This window comes from Dermacentor albipictus, chromosome 4 (assembly GCF_038994185.2).
Source record: "Dermacentor albipictus isolate Rhodes 1998 colony chromosome 4, USDA_Dalb.pri_finalv2, whole genome shotgun sequence".
NCBI lineage: Eukaryota > Metazoa > Arthropoda > Arachnida > Ixodida > Ixodidae > Dermacentor > Dermacentor albipictus.
The window spans coordinates 65,142,370-65,166,871 of record NC_091824.1 but is presented as its reverse complement, the minus strand read 5'-3'; the positions used below and the strand labels follow the sequence as shown (position 1 = coordinate 65,166,871).

Sequence of the window (24,502 nt, the reverse complement as noted above, 5' to 3'; positions counted from 1 at the left end):
CACATTGAAAACACTTCCGGCACACAGCGGGCTAACATACCCGCCACTGAAAACGTGGTGGCTGGCCTCATTCAGTTACTTACATACCGAGTTATTACAAACAGAAACGAAAATAAAGCAAGCAAGGTGCCCACCATCGGCATTTCCAGTTTCCCTGGGGCACAGTCTCGAGAGGCGGCGACAGGCAGTACGTGTGATAGCTGATGTCGCACTCATCGCAAAGCAGAAGCCGGCTCTCGTCGTGCGGCTGGCCACAGCCTTCGCACACCGTGCAGTCCAGGCAGCGCCACCCCTTCTTCAAGATCATCTTCGTCACCTGGCACAGAATCACAGGCCATCAGCCAAACGTACGCTTCCACACAGATTACACTACCTTTTCTATGGGGTCACTAATTCCGATTTCGCAGAACCACCCATGAGGTTTAAATCAAACAAGATTCAGGTAAGCGAACGCATCGCAAAAGCTGGCCACACTTGGTGATGAAAGAGATAATATAGAAAAAGAAATGTAAATGATTGTTTATTCCTGTTGAACAGTAACCACTGCCAGTTGGTTTTCGCCTTTTCAGGAGTGCAAACTTTGCACGAGGATTTCTTTCAGCAACCTACACAGATGAAGATGCAACGTTCTGTGCTTCTGTGGTGTCTAACAACGATGGCCACATTGATGTTTTCTCCTCCGCTGCATGTTACGCAGGCACAGCACCTCTACTCAGCGTGAGACTCATTGATCTAACAGTTTTTTTTTTACTCAGTGCACTGTTACGTCTACTATTACCGCAGCCTATTCCCTTCCGTTTCAGGCTCTCGGATATTGGTCTGCAACCTACCAACAAAGTTCACAGGCATTCGACTTTACATGCTCCCAGAAAGCTTCCTTTATGCATTGTGTGACAAAACTGTGTGGGACAGCAATGCATTTAGAAGCAAATCACAGGGATGAACATTTAAAACTTTGCCACTAGCCTCAGAATTCCTACTAAGTGGTGATACCTTGAGTGCTGACTCGGATTGATTCCACACATTACGATATCAACCGAATTCTGGAGCGCCACCAAGCCTTCCGATTTCTGTTTGATGTGGTGAGACAATTCGGACAGCAATTTTTAGCACAGAAAGGAGCTCGAGACGCCACAGAAAAAATAAAGCAAACAACACCACAGCTGCAGACAGCTGCTCTTCAAGCACACACAGTCACACACGAACCCAGAGCCTACAACATGATTTCTTAACACTGCATTTCAAAAAAGATTACACGACTAAATTAATTTAGAACCTGCTATGGCTGTTGCACTGAACCCTAGGCAAAAGCGTTTGGAGTTTAATGAACTTAGCATAAGGAACATTTTTACTAGTTGACACCTGTACAGTGTCACCTACTCTGATTTACGAAATAGTCCGGTGGTATTACTGCTCAGCAACACCACTTATTAGACTGCTATAAATTTCTTCAAGAACTTTATTTTTGTTGTTTAGTAGCACAGCGAAAAAAAAAAAAAGCATGTTGAGAGCATGATTGCAGGAGAAAACCTTTTTTCCCACGATACTGTAAGTCACTAGCCTGTGTCTGAAGTTCCCAGAAATTGTAATGAAACGGTCAATAAATGCTTCAGGTTTCATTAGAATGTCCTTTATACCGTATTTGCTCGATTCTAATGCGCCCTTGATTGTAACGTGCACCCATTTTCCGCGACCAAACAAAATTTTTTTTTTAAATTCTTGATTGTAATGTGCACCCGTTTGCCGTGACCTAAAGCTAGAAAAGTCCTTTACAGTACCGCGCATCTCATTCTTTCATACAGAAATACAACTTTCTCTCATTTGTAAAAAACAAAGATTTGCTCCCAATGCACTAAAGTTGCGATAAGTAAAGTTGCCGTTTCACCCGAAAGCCGAAGCATCGATTACGATAGCAAATTAGAAGACAGCTATACGAAAAGTAAGGATAGCAGTTTTATCAGCCGTATATTAACAAGCATGGGGTTACGCCTGCACAAGCAAACATGAACATGTCTCACGCAATGACTGCAAAAACTTTTTATGAGAACCCTGGAGTGGGCAAATGCGGTAGTGAATGAAGTGACCTTTGTGCGGCCTCTCGCTTCAATACACACTAAGTGACGAGAACACAGCACGGTGCGCCTAGATGCGTAGACTGTGCCTCCACCGCAGATCGCATTCGAGATAGGGGCCACACGGCCGCGCCGTACGCAGCAGCTGCTGGAGTAGAAAGCTCCTGTTTGTGCCAGTCCCGCAGACAAGTTTCGGGAACCCCAAAAGCCCGTGATGTGGCCTAATTTTCGTCCTTCTCTGCACACGTGATCACTTTCGTTTTAATTGCGGCATCGTGATGAAATCGGCATGTCTTTGCAGTCGGCACTTCCATGCTGACAGAGCAAATGCGGAAAACAGGAAGACCAGGAAGATGGCTGCACTAACCTAAGCCAAGGGAAGCATCGCCTATGCACACGTACTGCAGCACATGGAGGGAACCACGGCAGCTAGGCTCGAAGCGGGTACGAGGCGGCCATTTTGAAATGCCGTTGGCAACGTGGCAACGCAGGTTTAGGGTCCTACTCAATTCTAACGTGCACGCAATTGTTGGACCTATTTTACTGGAAAAGAAGTGCGCCTTCGATTCAAGTAAGTACGGTATGCTTTCTTTCTTGACGAGAGGCTGCTTACTGTACATGGAAACACAAAAGGATAAGCGTGTGTTGGAAAACATGTTCACTCACTTTGACATTGACGCAGTAAGGATGGTAGCACTGCCCACATTGGGCGCATGCGATGAGCCTGCCTTCTTCGGCCCGTCCAAAGCTTCCACACATGGCACACAGGTCCTGATGGCAAAAGTTTTTGAACAGAATAAGGCATGTGGCAGCCTAGCGTGAATTCTAACAGATTTTATTTGCCCTGCACATTGCTCCATATTAATGCTGCATTGGTCTCGTAGAAATTCATACGTTTACTAAGTTTTGGATTAGTTTAGGCACGGTGCCTATCAGGCTAAAAGCAACATGCCCAAGTCTTACACAAGGTTAAGAACTACTAAACGCATGCCAGTGTGGCATGCTATGCGCAAAGCAGAGGCTCTAGTTGCGTGGTGCAGCGGCATGTAGACTAGGGTGGCCTAATACACCTACTGGTGCGAACACTAGTAGGTCTACCTAACTAATACAGGCTATTAGTCTCCTCCCATAAGGCTAATCTTGTTAGTATAATGCTAATACCCCAATACAAGTGTTATTAACTTAACAGGCTACCAGATTTTACATTGCAATTTTTGCTGAGCGAAACAGAGCATGCAACACCATTTTTGGCAGATTTAGGAGATCCCACACAGCTGCGCTGACCATATTTCATTAGCATCTCTACTCGCCACAGTGCTCACCCCACAGTGTTCACCCCACCAGTCTACTCACCTGGCTCAAGACAAAGTCATCGTTGGCTGAGAAGAGAACCATCTTGTTCTGTGACTCGTCCTGCTTTTCTTTGGCTTCAGGAGTGCCAGCAGCGGCTCCCTGAGAACACAGGCAAAAAAAAAAAAAACCATAAGTCAAAAGATGGCAGATTGCAATGTGCATTGACTACTGTGTTTTCACGAGGTCATTTCATGCTTATTTCAGCATTCTACGCCCTGACGATATCAGAATGAGTGCAAAACTAGTTGTAACAAACACTCACACATTGCAAACCGAGGCACCGTGACTGTCAGAACTGCATGCATGTCTTGGTAATCAGATATGTTTAACATGTGCAGACCTAAAAAACTCCCTTATAAAGAACTTGCCAGCCCACCTCATTTGCTTAAAATAGCAGCATGTGAGCGAAACTGTAGATTTTTTTTTCTCTCCTACATCCTTTGCCTAATTCACCGTGCGAACAAAGCTCACTGAGATCATCTTCCGGGGTGGCACGTTTGCAGAGGCAACAACGAAGTATGAATTGTTTGAACAGCCACAAAGACAAATGTTTCAAGCTCTGCTTCATTCTTGTTAAATTCAAACATTCGCACGTTTCCTCATGATTGCTGGGCACTGTTAAATGCGACTTCACCAAGGTATCTGCCTTGCACTTTTCTGCCTACTGCTGAAAACATGGAGCCAGAGCCACTGATCTCTTCGAAACGCAAATGCTTACATATCACTGAAGCAGCAGGCCTTCACCAGAGGTCTCAGTGATGAGCATATACTGCATCTACCCTAGGCAAACTAGTATCAGTAGCTACAGGTCTACAATCAAGAAACAAATTTTCAACACCAGCTTGTTTGCAACATAAGCTCTCCTTCCATTTTTTACTTTATGTTCCCTTACAGTAAAACCTCATTAATTTAACCCTCCTTAATTAGGGAAATTGGATAATTCGGACTCGTCCTTTGGTCCCAGCAGGTGTATGCAATACTGTATTTGCTCGCATAATGATCGCACTTTTTGTCAAAAAGATTGATGCAAATTCATCGGTGCAATCATTACGCGAGAAAAACATTATGTCAAAAAAAAATTTTTTTTTATCCCGCATTCGCTGCTGTATGGCAACAGGTCAACAAACAAGTGGCTGCCGCTGCAACAGTGCGGGACACCAAAACAAATATGGCGGCCGGTGGAGCAAGCGGAACGCACCGAATGCGCTGACTGTAATTTTTTTTCTTCTCGGGAGCACATTACGTGCAGTGAAACAGTTTGTTCCGTATCAGTAATGAATAATATTGTTAATATCAGCAAGTTCGGGGCAATAACGTGGCCATGTCTACTTTGAGGGGACAATAACGTGGCCATGTCTACTTTGAGGGGACAAAAACAGAAAAGATAGCGCTTAGCTGCCAGTGACATAGAAACACGTGGCGGGCATGCTGCAAACACTGCGGCATTTGTCTTCACTACTATCCTAATACGGCACATTTCCGCTAAGGGTGGGCAAATATCAGAGCTGTGTTACAAGGGTCGGCGTATGAATAGGGTACACTTCTAACGTATCATTGTAAATGTGGCTACTATCGTTTCTGCTCGCAATTTGTTGCGTACCCATGAGTGCAGATGGCTTATTTTGCATCGCCACAGCCATTAGTGGAAATCGTATGTGAATGCGAGAATTGCAGCTACGGCAGAACGCTTTTTGGCTATTAGTGCCTCTAAAGCCTTTTTCTTGCATTTACCACTGCACATAGCACCACGCTGCCTGCGTGCCTTGACAACTGCATATCAGCATACATGACTGCATCGATAATGGCTGCAGTTTCATTTTGACTCGGTACACGCATCGGCTGTGAGCTTTCGTAACTGCGTAGTCGTCATCCGTGATCACGTCAATAGCTACCACAGTTTCGTCTGCAGTTGCAGTAAACGATAGTTTCGTTTTGACTCGGTGCGTGCGTCAGCCACACACCTTCAGAACCGCAAGGGCGCCGTCCATGATCGCATCGACAGCAGCCACGGTTTCATCCGCAGCGGTTGTGGCAAACAGCTGTTTCATTTTTACTCAGTGCAAAGCTGTCCAGGATGAAGAGCACCGTTTAGATCATGATGGACGGCAACCTGGCAACACTGGTGAAAAAAATAATCTGGATGTGCGCACGGCAGTGAAAAGTGCACCTCAGATGAACATACACGCCTCGGCCACGTTGCGAAGGAAATTGCGAGGCCTTTGCTGCTGCGAGTGCTAATCAGTCACGCAAGATGATGAGAATTGAAGTTTTTAGACTGCTTTTGTGCAAAAAAATAGAAGCAGGATTTATCGATTCATTCAGTAAACAACAGCGTGTTGATGTAGTAAGCATTTGCTTATTGTTTTCTTGATAACCTCGAAAATTCGACATTTGGTTAATTCGGATGTTTTTTTTTTTTTCAAACCTGTGTAATCTGAATTAACGAAGTTTTACTGTATTACAGAAATTTAAGCAGATAAACACACACACGTCATAATGTATATGCTTAAGGTAGCACGTCTGAAGATACCTCAGCTACAAGGAACATTCCAAGAAAGTCGAGCCAAACCTGAGAAACATTCCAACAGGGATAATAGGACTTGAGCTTGGGTTTTGGTCCTCGCTTTCTACGGAGCTCGACAGCTTTTGCCCTCCGTTTGGCAGCAAACTTTCCACTAGTTGCCTGCAAACCAACACACATCGTCACAACCTAATTAATAAATATATTCAAACAATAATATGTCAGGCCAGTATTCTGCAGTAGTGTGATCCATCACACATGATGGTGCAATACCTTGAACAGTTGTTACAACAAGGTTTTTTTTTTTTTGCATAAAAATTCAGCTGGTTTGTCATGGCCATCCACGTCTGCAACACACCCTCCGTCATGGACTTCCGAAGTTGTGGCAGTGATTCTGATGTTTAAGCTATGCACTGATTTTTAACAACAACCAAAAGCTCGATGAGCTAATAGTTTGACACAATGTTTTTCAATACGAAGACAAAGTTCAAACAGCTGGACATCAATTTGTCTGTATTTTGTGTATTCGGATAGCAGTTTGTTGCACCAAATTCAAGACAATAAAGTAAATATTACACTTACCCCACACCCCAGTTAATTGCAATCCCTGTTCCTTCATTTATAATACATATTTCAGCTACTCACAAATTCTATGAAGTATCTAGAAAAGACTGCCTTACTACATGCACTTTCAAGCTATAATGAAATGCAAGCAAAAAAACAATTAAATGGGACACATTACATACATACATTTATAAGTGTCTGATGTAGTTTCACTCTGTAGCCACCAGCTAAAACGTTAAGTGCCGTGCCCAAGTATACTCCTCTGTCCACCAAAGCACGCCCTTGGCTATGCCCGAGATAATTCATGCACGTGAAACATCTGTGGACTGGTTGTACAATCCACTCAGAAGTCAGTTGAACTAAAAATTTTATGGTGGGTTTTCTTTTTATACGACACACGGCGTGACAAGGCTTATCGACTGCTGGTGTCGCTCGTGTCTTGTTTTCCGGCATGGTGAACTGGTGCAAAAAGCCCGCACATTTTCTGAGCGATGCATAAATTGAAGAACTTCTGAATTCCCAATTAAGAGAAGTTCGATGTTACTTATGAGGCGTCTTAAGGGCACAGTGGCAGCGACGAAGAGGCCATGCTGCCTCAGGAAGACTATTTTAATTAACATCATTAATCAGCATGTCATAATTTTGTTTGAATTTCTCGACTGAAGAATTATGAAACATTCTGCAACATATTGCCAATAAAAAGCATTTGAATTCAAACCTTGCTTATGGCTTACATAGACAGAAATCGAACTTGTTGCTCTTTGGAAAAACGCCCGACCACCAAAAGGGTTAAAAAAAAGTACTAAAGCCTTGTTGACAATGTACTTTCTATACACTGCAAATGTACACAGAGCTGAAGACTAATCAGCAAAATGTACATCTACTTACTCTCGCTCGTCCCACGCCGCCAAACCTCCGTTTTCCTGGGAAGCGGGCAAACGGTGGCTTTCCTAATGAATGATGGGAAGGAGGAGGGAACTTGGACTCATTCTCGGGGGACTGCATGCCTCCTGAAGACATCTGCTGCTGCAACAGAATAAAAAAAAGCAAACGAAACAAGAACAAAGAAGAGCCTCTTAAAAATAGTTCAGGTAGGAGGCTGTAACATCAAAGACATTAGGTATCGACTGAGCACATAATTCTGGTAGCCAACCTGTCAATAGCTAGTTTACTTCATAAAGCTCCAGCACACTTTGAAGCAGAGACTTGTTTTCTTCCCAACATTTGCTTCAGTAATAGGGCCGTGCGAATACCCGAAGCTTTTGAATAACGAATCGAGCCTCGTTATAAAGAAGTTGAAGGGGGAGCTGAAATTTATATCTGTTGCTTCGTTACATCCATTATTGCCACTTCTGCAATATATGCCCAATGGGGTGCACAATTGTAAACATGGAAATAAGATGGCTTTGACCAGCGGAACCGCTACACGGCCACGCATGCGATGAAATTTGAATAAAACAACAAAAGAATCTTCGACCGTGTGCAACATGTGACTAAGAACCTGACGTGACATTCTTTAGACAGCTGCTTTCTGTTCCGACGTGATGGTCTTTCCTGTCCACTTTCCACTTAGCTCGTCGCCGTCAAGCAGCATGTGGTACACAACACAGTGTTCCACTGTGTGAGCAAGAAGGCAAGCAAACTACGCTGCACCAGCTTGGCTCAGCTGGCTCGTAGCCGCAAAGACTGCACCCATGCCAATCCGATCTCAGAAGCCATGCCCAGCTGCCAGGCCTCGCGGCATGTCGCAAGCGGCATGTCGCAAGGAGAGGAAGAAGTGAATGCATGGCCTGAACGTGACCCCCAAGATTGTGCTGGGGAGATCTCTGAAGCCAGGTCTAGATGCGTGCCATACAGAAAGAGAGACGTGAATGCCCTCATTTTTTAACACCGCCACATGCAGTCTTGCGGCATGGCGTGACTTACGCGTGACCCCCCTCAACCCCAAATTGTGCTGTGGAGATCTCAGAGGCCACGCCTAGCTGCACCTGTCTGCACGGAGTGCCACACAGAAGTGAATGCACTAATTTCTTGCAGTGTCGAACGTGATAATGCACCATGGCGGGGCTCACGCAGCCAGGTATGCGCAAGAGAGAGAGAGAGAGAGAGGTCAGTGGAGAAGTGCGATAATGAGCTGCTGCTTGAGTGCAGCTGCACAGCTATGCACAGCAGTGGGAAAGACCAGCATTGCTCGACGGCCTGTTCGGAACGAGGACATGGGAGCTTTGAACTGCCGCAAAGTGCCAAACCTTGCAGAAAGCGATATACTCAGGGCGCAAGGGTGGGGTACTTTTTGTTTTGGAGACAAATCTAGTTCGTTATATCCACTGGTAGGACAATTTCACTTCGGTAAAGCAAGGATTTAAATATGTGGCTTACTACACAGATTTCAAGAACTTAATTTACTTCGTTATATAGATTATTTCGTTATATCCCATTTCATTATAACGAGGTCCGAGCGTATATAATTTGGTCTGTGAATCGAATACACACTACAGTCAAACCCGTTTATAATGAATTCGATAGTTCTGCGAAGAGTGGTCATTATATCAGTAGTTCATTATATATGGACTCACATTTATAAATCATCAAGAATTAACCGCACTGAAAATGGCATCAGCAGTTGTAATTTTGCATCACTCTGGTCTGAAAAACAGATTTTTAGTTGTTTTTGTTCCTGGTGCGTTCCTGCACCTAGCTGCAAATTTTTGTTAAAAACATCCATCTGAAGAACGAAATGTAGCATCGTACAGCTCTTTCAAAATGGTGCCTGGTTCTGATCACCTGTCATTTCAAAGCTGCAAGAGCAGGGGCCAATTTTCATTCTGCACAAGAGCGCGAAGTGTTCTAGTCGGTCATACGTGCAAACTTCGTAAACTACTGTGGCCTGTCACCATTCTGCAAAGGTCTCAGACATTGTGGTCTCGACATTATGACTGCGCTTCAGCCACACAAGCCATAAAATTACGTTATCTTTAGATGACACTTTTAACGGAAACTTCCAGTTAGATGCAACAAGGTGCTGGAAACAAAAATGAAAGTACTGAAAATTCTATTTTTGAACTAAAGTGGTGTCGAATCATAGCTACTTGCCGACGCCAGCTATAGTGTCGTTAATTTTTTTTTGCGTTTTGAAGAGCGAACCCACATAAAACTAACTACTGATTAAAACAACCACTTTTTCATGGAAATACAGTCAAACCTCGATATATCGAACACGGATATATCGAATTATTGCGTATATCGAACAATTTCTATATCACATGGAAAATCGCATGCATTTTTAATTCTTTATTTCGAACGGGGCCGGATGTAAAATGGATATATCGAACTCCGCCGCCCCAGACCAAGTGCGCTCTGTTGACAGGAGGCGAGCTTTCCTGCAACACTCTCGAAGATAGCGGCGGCGCGATCGGCTTTCCAGACTGCTGCGTACAACAGCTGCCCACATCGGTTGCGCCGAGGGCGCCATTTGAACGAGGCTTGCCCCCGCTGTGCTCGCGTGATCGAGGCGGCCGTGGAGCCAGTTGGAGCGCTTTGTCGTTGCTGAGCCACACATCATGTGCATTGCGGACTTCGTTGGCGGTGACGACAGCACCGGAACAGTGGCGGAGTTAACAGACGTGGAGATCGCGGCAGAAGTGACTGCTGAGCGGCCAAACGAAGACGCTGCCGAGGCTGATCCAGCAAGCGCTGATGTTGCCCCCCCCCCCCCCCCTGACTGCAACTGAGGCTGTAGCTGCTTTGGCCGTTGTACGCCGCTACTGCGGCGCAATAGAAGGCACTGGACTGTCTCTTGTGGACCGTTTGGACTATGTTGAGGACGCCGTGGTCAAGCACGCGGTTGCCAATATGAAGCAGGCTACGCTGCTTCAGTACTTTCAGCGAACTAAATAAATACTTTGTTTGAAGCTTCATGTGAGTATCTATTGCGCCACGATTGGTTCGTTGATTGATTTGCGCTAGTTTTTTACGCGTTTTCTACGTGATTTTATATATCGAATTCTGGCTATATCGAACTATTTTGCGATCACCGCGCTGTTCGATATATCGAGGTTCGACTGTATTGTGTTCGTTACAAATGGGTTCGACAGTGTAGCCAAACGGAACATCATCCTAAACTATGTGCCACCCACAAATGTGGTGCGGAGTTTCCAAATGGCTGACCGTCAACATGCGCGAGCACTCACTAGATGGAATTAGCTTGATGACCCTTTCGCTTATTTAGCTCTATAAATGGCAGGAGGTGCAACTCCACTCGTCGCACATGGTGTTGGCGATCGCCACCTGAGTTTCACCACAAATCTTCTTTGCCGTGTCCTCCAATAACGCGCCGCACAGCTCGTCCTGGAGCAGTTTCTCTGATTTGCAGCATGTATGTAGCAGCTTTAACAAAATGTAGCAGATTTGAGCAACTGCTGCAGCATGCCCACCACTGCGTACACCCAATCTAATACACAAGCATTTTCACAAAACCAGCTCCACTGTAAAGCAGCAGCTCCGGTTTAATGTCAAGCTCGCCACCTCGTACTAAGCACAAGAATACCATAGCCACTCAAGCCAGTGGTCTCTAAGCTTTCCGTGAGTCATTCAACAATGTTTCTCTTTGCTCATAGAATGCTGTGTGTTCAGTCTAGCGTTGCACTTAGAGCTTCCAAAGAACTGCACAGAACAAGTCATGTAGAAAGCTTGAACAGACTTTTGTGCATTCTAAACAATGCCTGAATGTTTGTTTCTCAATGGTACAGGCCAGCGAGAAACCAAATAAGTATTATCCTGAGCGTGTCTTACCTTGCCTTCACGTTGTTGCGTGCAGGGTCGGGTATAACAGCTACTTCATTTTTGAAACAGCCCATACGATGGTTTGCGAACATTAAACTAAAGGTCACAGTGTAACACAGGACTGTGCTGCCATATCTGGAGCAACCGATTGGAGCTTCAAGGGGGGTGAGGTATGTTCCAGAAGTACACATGTAACCAGCTTTTCTTTTTTTCCCCCTTTTTTCTATGCCAGTTCATACTTTTCAAATTATTACTACCAGTTCTATATTCTAAGCAGGATGGTAGAAATTGACTGCATCTACACTGCAGTTATTAACCACACGTCAAAACCATGTGACAATGTAACTGACCAGGACATCATTGTCGTTACTGGAACGAGAGTCGTCATTGCCACAGGCTGCAATGTCCCTCTGTGAGCTAAACATGTAGTCAGGTGACCCGTCCGAGGCTGGCACCCTCACTGGAAAGGATCAAAAAGATAACAGAGGTTACAGTGTTATTCTTGAACACGGAGTGCAGTGAGCCAATGACGTAGGCAGATGCAAATGAACCTCGCGGCGAAAACAGAGAGCACACAAGCAAAACATACAAGATTTCCTTACTTCCACGACATTTCTTAGTGGTCCTTTCTCATCTGCCAGCCAAAACTACCAAGAGCATTCACCAGATAACAATTTAATTTTCCATGCAAGAAAACTGCGTTAAGGTGGAAAAATGCATAATTTTTAAGCAACGGCGATTCTTGCAAGCAAGCAACTTTGCGGGTGGGCGTCACGTCACATTTAAGCACCACCCAGTTGCAATACTTACAGAAGGGAACCGGCGAGGCTCCCAGACATTTCTACAGAAAAATAATGGTCGCAAGAAAAACAATGTTACCAATATTAGCTTTCTTTATAAAGTGAGGCTCAAGCTGCAATATCTGCTTTTCAACATACTTCAGAAACAGAAAGAAGCTTACATCTCACAGATAGCTCAGTCTTGCCAGGCAGTGATATTGCCGCCTGAAAAAGACAATACAGGAAATAATGTAACACAGCTAGAGATCGCAGGAAGTTGATGAGAAACTGAGGCCAAAAGTGCACAACACCTCTTCTTTTTTAAATCTAGGAATAGAAGACAGGGTCACAGGTAAAAAAAGTAAGCACAAACAAATTTCTTGCAACAAGAAGGCATGCCTTAGTTAGCTATAAGCCCGGAACAAATGTGCATTTTTTGCACCCAAGTTCTCTATGCGAATACAGCAGGGTGGCATTGATTGACCATTCAGACCACTTATAATGCAACCACTTGTAGTGCAGGACCAGATATAATGCAGTCTTTCCCGACTCCTATTTTCTGGTTCCCATTTGCTCCTGTGAGTATGCGTACCCTTTATAGTGCAACCGAGTGAGACGAAATACCAGTTATAGTGCAGCTGCCAGAAAATCCTGCAGACAAGCGAGGCAACGAGCACGCTTCTCAATAAGGCGTGCTAGACAAGGGTAATGCAGAAGAGGAGAAGACACAAGAGCACATGAACAAGGAACGAAGAAAGCCGTAGAAGTAGTGCATTGTATGTATGCACTCTGCACACATGCAGGGTTTGCCTGACCATCACCTCTTCTATTTTTTTTTTTTTTCAATGCCAGCACAATTGCTAACTCCCCAAGGGGAGCCGTTAGTGCATCTTAGTTCAGTGAGTTGCCGTCACGTGACGCTACCCAGATGGTATGACTGCAAGCGTTGGGGCGGCATGCGTGCGTCGGAGCACCTGCCAGTAGAGAAATGGTAGACGCTCCACCCTTCTCCTTTATCACATGCCTGTCAAGTTTTTTTCCTGCGTACCCTTTCATTTCTAGCTCTCTCTCCATCCACGGTGTCGTGCTTTTTGCGTTTCCAAAATGCCGGAGCGGCACTCACTGGATCGACAGGTTAGGCGGTAGCATCGAGGCATCCTAAGACAGGTTTGTTCGTCATTCGCAGCGGTCGTTCCGCTGATTACTGTCTTTTGCTAGACATATAAAGCACTGTATACTGTCACATTCGTGTTTCGTGGCACCCTTGTTGATGAAAATCATTTTTCGCAGGTAAATGGTATAGTCTGAGACGCTGGCAAGGTGTCTTTGCTGCAGCAGTAAAATGGCACCGGTTATATATCTTTAAAAAAAAAATTTTTTCCTGAAATCTGGGCATTCTTGGGCTTGTTTACTTGAGTTACACCAAAAGTTACTTCAGAACAATTTAATAATGCAATAACTACCTTTAACCTCTCATTTCATACTGCTGTTATATAGATTCAGCGCCTCTCCCGGGAATGTTGCAATGTTGTGGCTAAGAGGCCCAACACGATTTGAAACCGCCATGGCATATCAAAGCAATGCCACCATTGCCGCAAAGCACTCGTGTGACCCATTTTACAGCCAGTGCCTGCAGCAGCAGCACCTCGATGATGCGTCTCCGTTGGCAGCGCACGCGGCACCACGGCGCCACGAACAGGGACACCTCACCAGAAAACACCGTGTCTCTTCAACAGCCAGCGCGACAACCGACATGGTGATTGTGAGGTATACAGAATGCGGCCTCACGGATGAATGGACAACTTAACAAAAAGGTACTTCCCTCCTCCGACTTTTGTCATAAGGTGCCACTGAGATGGTACTCTTTCCCATGACCATAAAGCACACGCAAACACTAGCCGAGGGAGGAGAGTAGAATAGGATGATAGGAGAGCCTGGTGAACGGTTATGTCAGCGGCATCTAGCTGGCATTGACAAAAAATAGAGGAGGCGTTGGCCTGACGGACCTCTGGTCTGGCTGCTAGTCAGCAACATGCATTACGTACTGAACACTTGCGCACTGTCACTCTTTGGATCTTCAGTTTGTGTACAGAAAGCAAATAGCACAGTTGCCAACCAATTTTTCAGACACAGATGGGGGTCACAAAAATGCCCAAATAATCGGGCAAGCCAAAAGAAGAAATTTTGATGGTAAAATCAATTCTATTGTTATTTACAACTCCGACATTGCTGAAAAATTATCTACAAAATTTTGCTCTATTTGTGTTTTATTGAAATATTACTGTATTGATTTGAATCTTGGCCAATGGTCTTCTTTAAATAATCATATATCAAACTCTAGAGTTGGCTTAGATTCGAGAATTTCAAAAAAAAAAACGCACCAGTTTTTTTCATTGAAATTGATAAGCATGGTGCATAGCTAGCGCAATCTAGAAAAGTCAATATCACAGCCGCTGCTAGCCGTGCCAGTAGCCAACTGAAGTACATGAGCAACACCGCCATTTTTTACCTGTGTCGTATCGGCGTGCAGCGTGGCATTAACGTAATGGCATGTAATGGCACTAAACAGGCAATGCCATTATGCTGCTGTTTTCAAACGAAAGTTGTGCTGGCTACTGAGGCATCGTCAAACGTTCAAGCAGGGAGGAACTTCAGCATTGATGAGAAAAATGTCCGTCGGAGGAGGCAACAGGAGATGCTCCTTGTGTGCCAGCCATAACAAGATGACAGCAATAAGAAAGATATCAACTTAGAATGAGGTCAGCAAGTTCATATTCAATAAATGCTGTTTTCATTTCGTGAACACTGTCCTCGCCTTTTTGTTCGGCCTACATTCGAGGCAAGTTTTCTTTTTTCTTCTGGCTTCAGACATTCGGAGGTAGGCTTAGAATCGGGGCCGGCCTATATTCGGGTAATTACTCTATTCAAAATTTCATGACAGTCAAACAGCAGACAAAATTAGCATTCGTACACTATTATGCATGTTCGTGTGCAAAAATCAGGTGTGTGGCCTTGACTCCGCGATTCTGTCAGTTTAGACTGTGTTCTACGAGTTCTGTTCGGAGCTTTATGCCCACACGCAAACTTTAGCCGTTCATAGCAGAACGCCAACAAACAAACCTGGTAGACATTCATGGTAGCCGCTGGTTGATCGCCTGCGAACACTCTGCTATATGAACACCGTTCTGTTTAACCCCATGCACACAATCTCATCTCCGAACTCCCTGTAAATGTCTACTGGTACAAACATAATCAAGAGTTCAAGGGCGAGCTTCCTGCAATGGCCTGCCGCCAGACATCCCTGCTGGCTAAGCGTAACCACTGTTGGACGTCAGGAGTCAGAAGCGAAGTTGTGGTTTGGTGATGAGTAGAGAAATCATTTCGCACAAACGATATGGCTCTTGGCTATATCCACATAGCCACATCAACAATGAAAGTGAGGGCTTGGGTGGCACCGGAAACACCCGAATGGTGGCACCTTGGTTCACAGTTACCATAATTTAGACATTTCCGACACGAATCAGTCTGAAAACTTGATAAAGATGTACTGTATCCAAAATTTGGTCCCTATTATACATCTGCTCTATGGAGTAGATGGCGTTGCTGTGGGGAAGACCAAATATTGGAGCAGGTCCAATAAATGATGTATCCAAAAAAGCTGATCGGCGACTTCTTTTCCTCAATAGAACTTTTTTTTTCTCTTTTTGTCTGCTTCATGCAGAGACTGCAAGCACTCGGACGCTAACCTTTCGATGTTTGTAAATTTTAACGAATGCAAACATCCTGGTCGCATGCTTAGATTGTCGTACACATGGGACTGATTATAGTCTACATGTTTCAGACATGTACAGCCTTCGTAAAATGTTGTTTTTGTCATAGTGCAGATACAATAAAGTCCCATTACGACAAAATCGATTAAGCCAAATCCTCGGATATAGTACCGAAGGATGTGGGAACCTTTGGTTGGTTTTCCATACACTTGCTGCAAAAAAAAAAAAAGTCCACTTAATATATACTCATAATTAATACGAACTTTCGCAGTAACTGCACTGCCAACACTGGCGATTCCACACACTAGAAATTGCAGTCTTGGCTAGGCATCCGCGGGACACCAAGGAAAAAAAAATCTAAGAATGCTCCCTGGCACAGTTGCACAATGTGGATCCGCTCCGCCAATGGAGCAAGAGAAGTTAGAAAGAAAAACAAAAAATGAAAGCTCTCAGTCAAACATAAACAGCGACACTTTTGTTTTTATACGTCAACGGCATGATTTTTGGCGGTGTTGCTGGCACCTCGTCAAAACTAAAACTGTTTCTAGTTGATTTAGTAGAACTAGCCATCCGCAACCAAACCGCAAGAAAAGCCAAGCCAAGCCACTAAGCTGTGAAGGCTGCATTTGCAATTCGTACTATTTATCGTGCGAATTCCATCCGCTCTTATTCACCATTCATGGCAGGCTGATCCTGTTGATAACCGAGGCGGAGCATCTCTCTGACCCCTGACTAAGCACGAAAAGCGTGAAAAGGAATGGAATAAAAGGCATCGCTAAATAATCGTAGCCACAGACTGTCTAGGCCAAACGCAAGCGTACGTGCGCAAAGCAAGACGTTGGCGAACTTCAGCCATATTCTCAGAACACTTTCCAAAATACGTCCAATTTCGCAATATTTCGTGTACTGTCCCCAGACGCATCGACAGGCGGCAGGATGTAAGAAAGCGTGCATGGCACTGTGCCAAGAATGCGGTCGCTCATAGACACCGATGTGTCTTGTGCTAGTCATGCGAAATTGGTGTCCCCAACAGTGACAATCCGAGAATACAGTACACCTTCTTTTGTCATGGTCTCCGTGGAGTCCATGACACCTTGCCACTTTAGGCACTTCTGATAAGCCAAAGTTCTGATAAGACAAACAAAGTTTCGTGGCCCCTTCAAGCTCGCCTTAAATGGAGTCTACTGTATTCAGGATTCTGGTGACTTACATCATAAGCGGTCTACACTGCATATTGCAACCAGAAAAACAGGAAGACAGACAACAGGCGTTCCTGTAGTTGCAAGAATGCATTTCTTCACCATCATTCAGGTTATCAACTTAAACAATATTAAAGCTTCAGAGTAGGTGAGCCTCTACAGCAGGGTTCTGAAATACTCTGGTCTCAAGAACCCTGCAAGCCTTTACAAGCAGCCAAGCACACCTGCCCTTTCACCCCAACCTCCGTGCTTCTTTGTCAAATGCTGATGAACATTGATGAATGTCGCATGTCAATAGAGACCTTTAGCGGTGCCCTGTTGCCGTACGGTAAGTGCAGTATACAATAAGGTATTACCGTTCCATACAGACATACTGTGACGACACACGTTTTAGCTGCGTGTGTTGCTCGATACGTACGGTAATGTGACAATGATAATAGTGGCTAATATTCAGGCCTTGCAGAATACAAGAGCTATGTGCTGAACACGAAATATTCATTTTGTTGAATACTAGAAAGTTTTAGATTGCCCATTCACGCATTACTCTTTAGGCAAGTGCCAGGTTAAGGCACCAGTCACAAAGCCAGTAGCGACATCTTGAGACACTATGTCCAACAACATGTGAAACTTTCTTTTCTTACATAAATATTTTTGTGGAAGCAATATATAAAAAAATTGGAGGACGCTTAAGCTCTGCCTTCAAGAGTGGAACGCGATAGCATTATCGCACCCCGTTCGCGCCGCCCACTCATTTGCTCGGCATGCTCTTCACGAGACGAAGGGGAGAAGCGGGAGAGTGGCAGGCCACCTGTCGGGGCAGCACCGTACATTGCGAGGAGAGGGTCTCCTGTGTTTGCCGCAAGATGGCTCTGCGTGTGCGCCAAGCGCAGAAGAAATGTAGCGGAAACGTACTTCGCTACTCGTTTAACTGCTACTTCTGTAATTTACATGCTCATAATTACCGATATACCCGCAGTATAACTTTCTACGGCATGTTTCTAAGGCAACACTGCATTCACTAGAGGCGCTTTTGTCCCGTTTTGAACCATCAAACTCATGGCTGAGTGGTGGCGTCTCCATCTCACACTCCGGAGACCCTGGTTCGATTCCCACCCAGCCCATCTTGCAAGTTGTGTTTATTTATGAATTGCCTTCCGGGATTTTTCGCTCACGGCCAACGCCGACAACGGCTTTTTGGCGACACGAGCTCCTTAACGCTGTCACGTTAAAAAGAACTGTTTGTTGCAAATTGCACCACTTCCGACACTTTAGACCAGCAGATAAGTAGAATATAGACAGTACTGCAATAAAAACTCAGTGTCACAAGTATACTATGAATCACTAGATGGTACCATCAATATGAAGTGTTTCTTTTTTCTCTATGTCTTATTAATTTTTTTATTTTTTTATTTTAATCGTTTTTTTTTTCTCATTCGGCCTGAGTATACTACTCACCTGTTATGAAGGTTAAGGCCAAAAGTTCAGTTCATTTCAGCTGAGCTCAAGCTTATACTTCCGGTTTTAAGGGCTGTCATACTTGCTGCCACTTCATCACGTCGCAGGTGAATAAAAGTTAAATCATCTCTTGGTCCTACCATGGTGAAAAACACACACGATACGTGGACACACACGGTGTGGACTCTGCGGCCAACGCTGGTTTCTCACTATGTTCTGGCTTGGTCCGGCTCGGCTCGGAAAACACGGTGCACACGTTACCGTTTGTGGTATATACTCCTTACCACCTAGTATGCCGTACGGTAAGCCTTTCCATACAGTAAAGTGCGCGCTTGCGCAGCCTTCGGCTGGTACGGTGCTATGGCACTTACCGCACAGTAACTTAGCTCCATTAAATCTCTCTAATGAACGGACTGCAATGAATGCCATCAATCTAATTTCTACAAAACTGCATGTCCTTCTAAAATGTTTACAGATCACTGCACATACTGCTAAAACACATGAACGTGAACGTGAACCCAGTGAGTGCTATCCAAACAGCTGTGCGCTACAAGGCAACTAACACAAACCGCAATTCCCAGTGCATTTTTCGCATCTCAATGTGGGACTGACCTGCTGCCTCATGTTGCTACACACTGGACAAACGTAGTCGGCATCTTTGGGAGTGCTTGCAAGCTGGCTGTCGCATTCAACGTGAATGAACCTGGAAAAAAAGTTGCAGATTCGCCCGAAAGGCGAAGCATCGATTGAGATATCAAATTAGTGGACAGCTATACGAAGTAAGGATACTAGTTTTATCGGCTGCATAAACTAGTAAACATTGGCACACTAACTAAATTAACAAGCATGGTCATGCACAAACAAGCAAACATGAACACATCTCATTCAATGACTGCAGAAACCCGATGTCAGAACGCTGGTGCAAGAAAACGCGGCAGCAGCAGCGAGCGAAGTGATCTTTGTGCTGTCTATCGCTTCAACACAACGTAAGTGCCGTGAACACACAGCACGCACAACGCTACAAGTCGCCAATGCACCTAGACTCTGCCCTCAATGCAGACCGCTCTCAAGATACGGCCGCATGACCGCACGCAGCCGCCACGTGCGCAGCTGCAGCTGGAGTAGAACGCTGCCTCCCTCCCCCGCCCTTGCCTTGCAACTCTGGGTGCCTCATGTGTGATGGAAGACGGCATGCTTCCTCCCCGCTTTTGTCTCTTTCACGCAGGCGACACTGAGCCGCAATTGTCAGATCCCCTTATACGATTTCACTTGCACATACAATATAGGGCTTGCGGCGATGGTGTTATCGCCCTTGGACTTTATATGGAGGCACACCGCATCTGGTCCTTTCAATGCAATCGTACCATTTAGCCGGAACGCCAGGCACAAGTGCGCTTCGACGAAGCAGAACAGTCAAAATGGAGCATCAGCTGCCGCAGTAGCACACGAGGCGTTCGGTGAAGGGAGAGTGCATCGGCACAATGCCATGTCACCTTAGCTATCGCTCTCGCAAGCCTGTGTTATGAGCACATTCCTTGTCCATACAAGCGCTCACCTGCGTTCTGACTACGCCTCGGTAAGGCCAATGAAAATGCGCCAAGCGTCTCAACGTCTCAAGCCTCTCAATTCCGGTTGTGCCAACCCAAATTTCAAGTAGGCCCACACCGAAATTGAAGTTGGTCCACCCCCAAACATAAGCTGGCCAACCCCCAAATTCCAGTTGGGCCACCCCCAAATCTGAGTTTGCCCATCCCCAAATTTCAGTTGGCCTGCCTCCAGTTTAACTTGGCCACCCACACACTTCAAGTTGGTCCACTCCCAAATTTTGGGTTGGACCACCCCCCATTTTAAGTTGGCCTACCCACAAATGTGAAGTAGGCTCACCCACAAATTCTTTTCCATCAATTTTTTTCCAAAGTTTTTCCACCACCAAATTTCAAGTTGACCAAACCTCAAATTTCAAGTTGATCCAACGCCAAATGTCAGTTGGGTCGCCCCTACTATAAGCTTCCCGATGCTTTTGTCCAAGGAGCCCTATGTATCTCTATGGGTACTCTCTTTTTATTTTAATTTTTTTGCCTTAAAGGGACACTAAAGGTTACCAGAAACTCAAGTTAAAGTGGTAGAGCAATGTTCTAGAACGTCTAAGGCGTCAATTTAATCGCGAACAGAGCTTTAGTAACCGAGAAATTGAGGTAAATGCATGACACGATTTGAGACCCCCCAGCGACATTCCGGTACTAGCCCGATGACGAAAGGACTCCTCATAATTTGTGTTACTAATACTCAACTACTCGTATTAAAAATATCATTTCATTCGATTATAAGACGGAAAAAAATGCTACTTGTCTACGTCTATTCGATTCTAAGAAAAAATAACATTTTGACGTTGCCCTTCAGTAATATGGGTGTTCGAAAGGTTTCGTTTTCGCTAGACTCTGCACGCTTGACTCTGCGCCGCGCACGCTTTGGAGTTTCAGTACTTTCGTTATCGCGTCGTGCTGTGAGGGTTCTGCTGGCTCGCGAAACTTTCATTTGGAACAAGCAGCGAGAATGCCACGTCCATGTGATGTCGTGGGAAGCCCTCGTTGCTTTCCCGCTATGGAGAGCCGGTGTCGAGGCCGCCGTCGTAGTACGCAAAGACGCCGGCAGTGCGAGCCCTCAGCAGCAGGTCGCGCTCGTCGGTGCTCAAATCGCTGAAGTTGAGCCCACCATCGCGAGCCAATCTGTCGGTGTCAGGGTCCATTGCGACGAGCGTCGAAGTTTGCGTCATAGAATGAAGTACAGTGAAATCTCGTTGATACGATTCGGCTAAATACGTTTTTCGGCATAATACGTTTTTTTTCGTTCCCGGCCGATGCCCTATAGAGGTAAATGCATTTTTGTACGGCTAATACGATCGTATTTCCACGTCGGTTTGGATAATACGATCCCGGAAACGTCTTCTGTATGATGATAACATCGGAGCCAATCCTTTGAAGCGGGTGGGCAGAGCTACTGAAATTTGCGGACTAAAGACGCGGCGACGCGCGCTTTGTATGCTCGAGGCTTGGCCTGGCTCGGCTCGGCTAGAGTCCGGCCGTGCTTCTGCACAGCGCCTGCAGCAGTGTGGCGGCCTCTGGGAGCAATTTTCGCAAGCTCGCACACCAAACGCACCGCATCGTCGGCGCGGTTGAGGCGCTATTGGCGTTTTTCCGCGATGTGATGCGGAGCGCTGATTGGCCGGAGCAGCGCGTTCAAATCCCGCGGGGTAAAGCGCGCCTACCATTGGCTGCTGCGCCGGCGGCGGCGGCTGCTCAAATCCCGCGGGCTAAAGCGCGCCTGCCATTGGCTGCTGCGCGGGCGGCGGCGGCTCCTCCCTGTGATGGCGCGCTCGCGTCCCTTGCTCGCCTGCTTTCGAGCTGTTCATCGCCTAGCGCTATCTTTTAGATTATTTGCTCAGCTTTCTTTTTTTTTCGCTAGTTCTTCGCTGCACGCGATGCCGGCAAAGCCCAAGACAGTGCAGATGTTCGGTGCACGGGAGCGCGATATGCGTCTTGTACGAGCATCGAACTTCCTATCTCCCGCAGCGAGTGCCGACTGCGTAGACGCTTTTCAGCGGCGAAACTGTGCTTTCGGCTGTCGCCAGTCGAAAATCCGACACACTGAGTGTGCCTGGAGCCGCAAGAGCTGAGCTTTCTAATAAAAAAAAAACACGTGTTCAACTTTAAGGCCTGTTTTCTCGGAATGTATTTTTTCGCTAGTAGTGGTGCTAGGGAAGGCGATATCTCAAGAACCGCTTTTCAGATTTGTATGCCGTTTTTTTTATTCTGTTCCTGAGTGACTTTGCCAGGGGGTAACAGGCTTCTTTTTTTGAAAGTTGGTGCAGTTAATTTATAATAAGCAATTAATTTTTGATGAATGTGGTCATTACTGGCTACATCAAATTCAAAGTTGTCTTAAAATTTTTTGGAGGGGAAATTAAAAAAAAGGGCTCTTTAGCCCCCTGGGATATCTATCAAGGAATCATCACAGTGAATTTCAGCTTCCTACGATGTCCTGGCATTTCTCCAGGCTTTTCCTCAGGCATATACATGAATCACCTAGTTAAACCTCAATAACTCTGGAACTAATAAACATATCTTCATGAAACTTTGCAGTTCCTCATAGTTCGGTGGTGTGAACATATCCTGAAAGTTTCATCTGGATATCTTAAAAAATAAGAAAGTTCGGTCTCCAGGGTAGCCTCCCCCCTTAATAAAAGCAAGTTCTGTGCCAAGTATGTATTATTCGCGATCTTTTGGAGTCCGTTTTGGATAATACGATTTTTGGATAATACGTTTTTATTTTCGGTGCCCGTGAGAATCGTATCAACGAGATTCCACTGTACCAGCTTATGGGCGTCTTGCGCTGGAGTTTGAGGTATAGTAGCGGCGCCTGGTGGCGGTGCGGGAAACGACATCTGGGTCATGCCAGCTTGGCTGTGGCGAAGCACGTTTCTAAGCTGAGTTTTGCGTCGATTCGCACTTTTTTATGCCCTGTTGCGAGTGCGAAAAGGCTCACAGACCACGCCGACCACGCTGCGAGCTCGCCGCAGCCTATAGTTTAACGAAAACGGACTCTCCGTGTGCCGTGGGACGTAATTCGTTTCTCCTTCCGCTAGCCACCATACTCCCGCTTTCGCTCTGCTGTCGGCTCTGTCTTGGCTCTGTTTCTGGCCGCGCGTTTGCGTTTTGCGCAGAAAAGCCGTAGCGCCGTCTGCGGACGCCATTCTACTCACCGATGGCGCAACGTCACTATGAGACCATGATGTCAGTACTCCTCGATCGGAGGGCGGGCGATTTGAACTGCGCTAGAGCTACGCGGACGCTTCAGAACGCATTTTCTCTTAAAATAAGTCTCTCCTTGGCACGAAACAAGCGTTTCGAGGTTTCTGTGATGGTATTTCTACAGTCCACGTTGACTTAATAGTAACCTTTAGTGTCCCTTTAAATTGTTCTTTAGCTAAAAACCTACCAATCATCTGCATTTACACTGTCATAACGATTAAATATCTTAGCTTTACAAACTACGTGTTTTTGTGCAGATACGAGGTGTTACACTTTTCACGTGACAAGGCTGGGGAGCTCGCCAAATAATGCTTACACATTAAAAAGAAGCAAAGCAGTGCACTCACTTTCGGCACACGGTGCACTGGGCCATGTCCGCTCGGTTGTTGAACTGCCGGTAGGCCTTGCCGCACAGCGGACAGGCGACACCTTTATTGCGCTGCTGGTAGCAGCTGTCACACACCGAGTAGTTCATGTGCCACCGGGAGCTGGGCCCGCTCCCCGGGGTTCGCGAGCCACAGTCCCCACACACCCGGCAACTCTGCAGAAAAGGAATGGAATGGTCAGACGGCCTAGGAGTTGGAGGAGGGTAGGAAGAAAAGCTGCGTTCGTTTTAAAAATGTTTTGCACCCAAGAGGATGAAAGAAGATCTTAGAACATACAACAAAGCAATTCCAGTGTTTTGAAATGGTCATCTTATGCTGTATGCACCAATTCCCATCAGATTCACAGAGGCTAAGTCACATTCTTCTTGCAACTACTTGAGGGGCCGTGAACCACTTTTTATAGAAGTATAGAAATGCATTTGAAATTAAAATAGGCTATTTCAGAGATACTTTGCCGCAAAAAGTACTTCAATGCGTTCAGCAAAAGCGGAGTTATTGGCAATCGAACGCGCCCTTCATGGTGCTTCCGCTGCTTCTTCAATGCCTTGCAATGTGAAGGCTACAGCAGAGTGGGGCACGCCCACAGCACTCCACCTACAGAATTTCAATGTGGCGCGCAGTTCAAATCTGATTTTGGATGTTAACGTTGTGGGGATGCGCAACTCTCATGCATCCCCTGATATGTTGTTTTCCCGCACGGCTCGCATGGCCTGGCACCCGCGGCGGTCGGAGTGGTACAAGCGCGGTGCGAGAGATGGCGCAAGTGTCGCGCCGCTGCGAGGTTACTTGGGTGCGGGTAAGACAAGGCGCTCT

The 24,502-nt window shown here is 45.8% G+C and overlaps 1 protein-coding gene across 9 annotated transcripts in view; it reads right to left on the bottom strand.

Moving 5' to 3' along the window:
- The window catches only part of LOC139059125 (histone-lysine N-methyltransferase 2C-like), a 243,738-nt gene that overhangs the window by 183,711 nt on the left and 35,525 nt on the right, over positions 1 to 24,502 (bottom strand). For 5 of the 9 annotated variants that reach the window (XM_070537047.1, XM_070537052.1, XM_070537053.1 and 2 more), the window contains exons 12-20: positions 23,651 to 23,844; positions 19,108 to 19,198; positions 12,254 to 12,296; positions 11,643 to 11,752; positions 7,399 to 7,536; positions 5,995 to 6,108; positions 3,426 to 3,524; positions 2,739 to 2,843; positions 135 to 316 (exon numbers count right to left, since the gene is read on the bottom strand). In XM_070537047.1, coding sequence (XP_070393148.1) covers positions 135 to 316; positions 2,739 to 2,843; positions 3,426 to 3,524; positions 5,995 to 6,108; positions 7,399 to 7,536; positions 11,643 to 11,752; positions 12,254 to 12,296; positions 19,108 to 19,198; positions 23,651 to 23,844 — 1,076 coding nt within the window. Of the gene's footprint in view, positions 1 to 134; positions 317 to 2,738; positions 2,844 to 3,425; positions 3,525 to 5,994; positions 6,109 to 7,398; positions 7,537 to 11,642; positions 11,753 to 12,102; positions 12,134 to 12,253; positions 12,297 to 19,107; positions 19,199 to 23,650; positions 23,845 to 24,502 lie in introns of those variants that run through there. The other 4 variants (XM_070537049.1, XM_070537050.1, XM_070537054.1 and 1 more) reach the window with 4 other exon arrangements.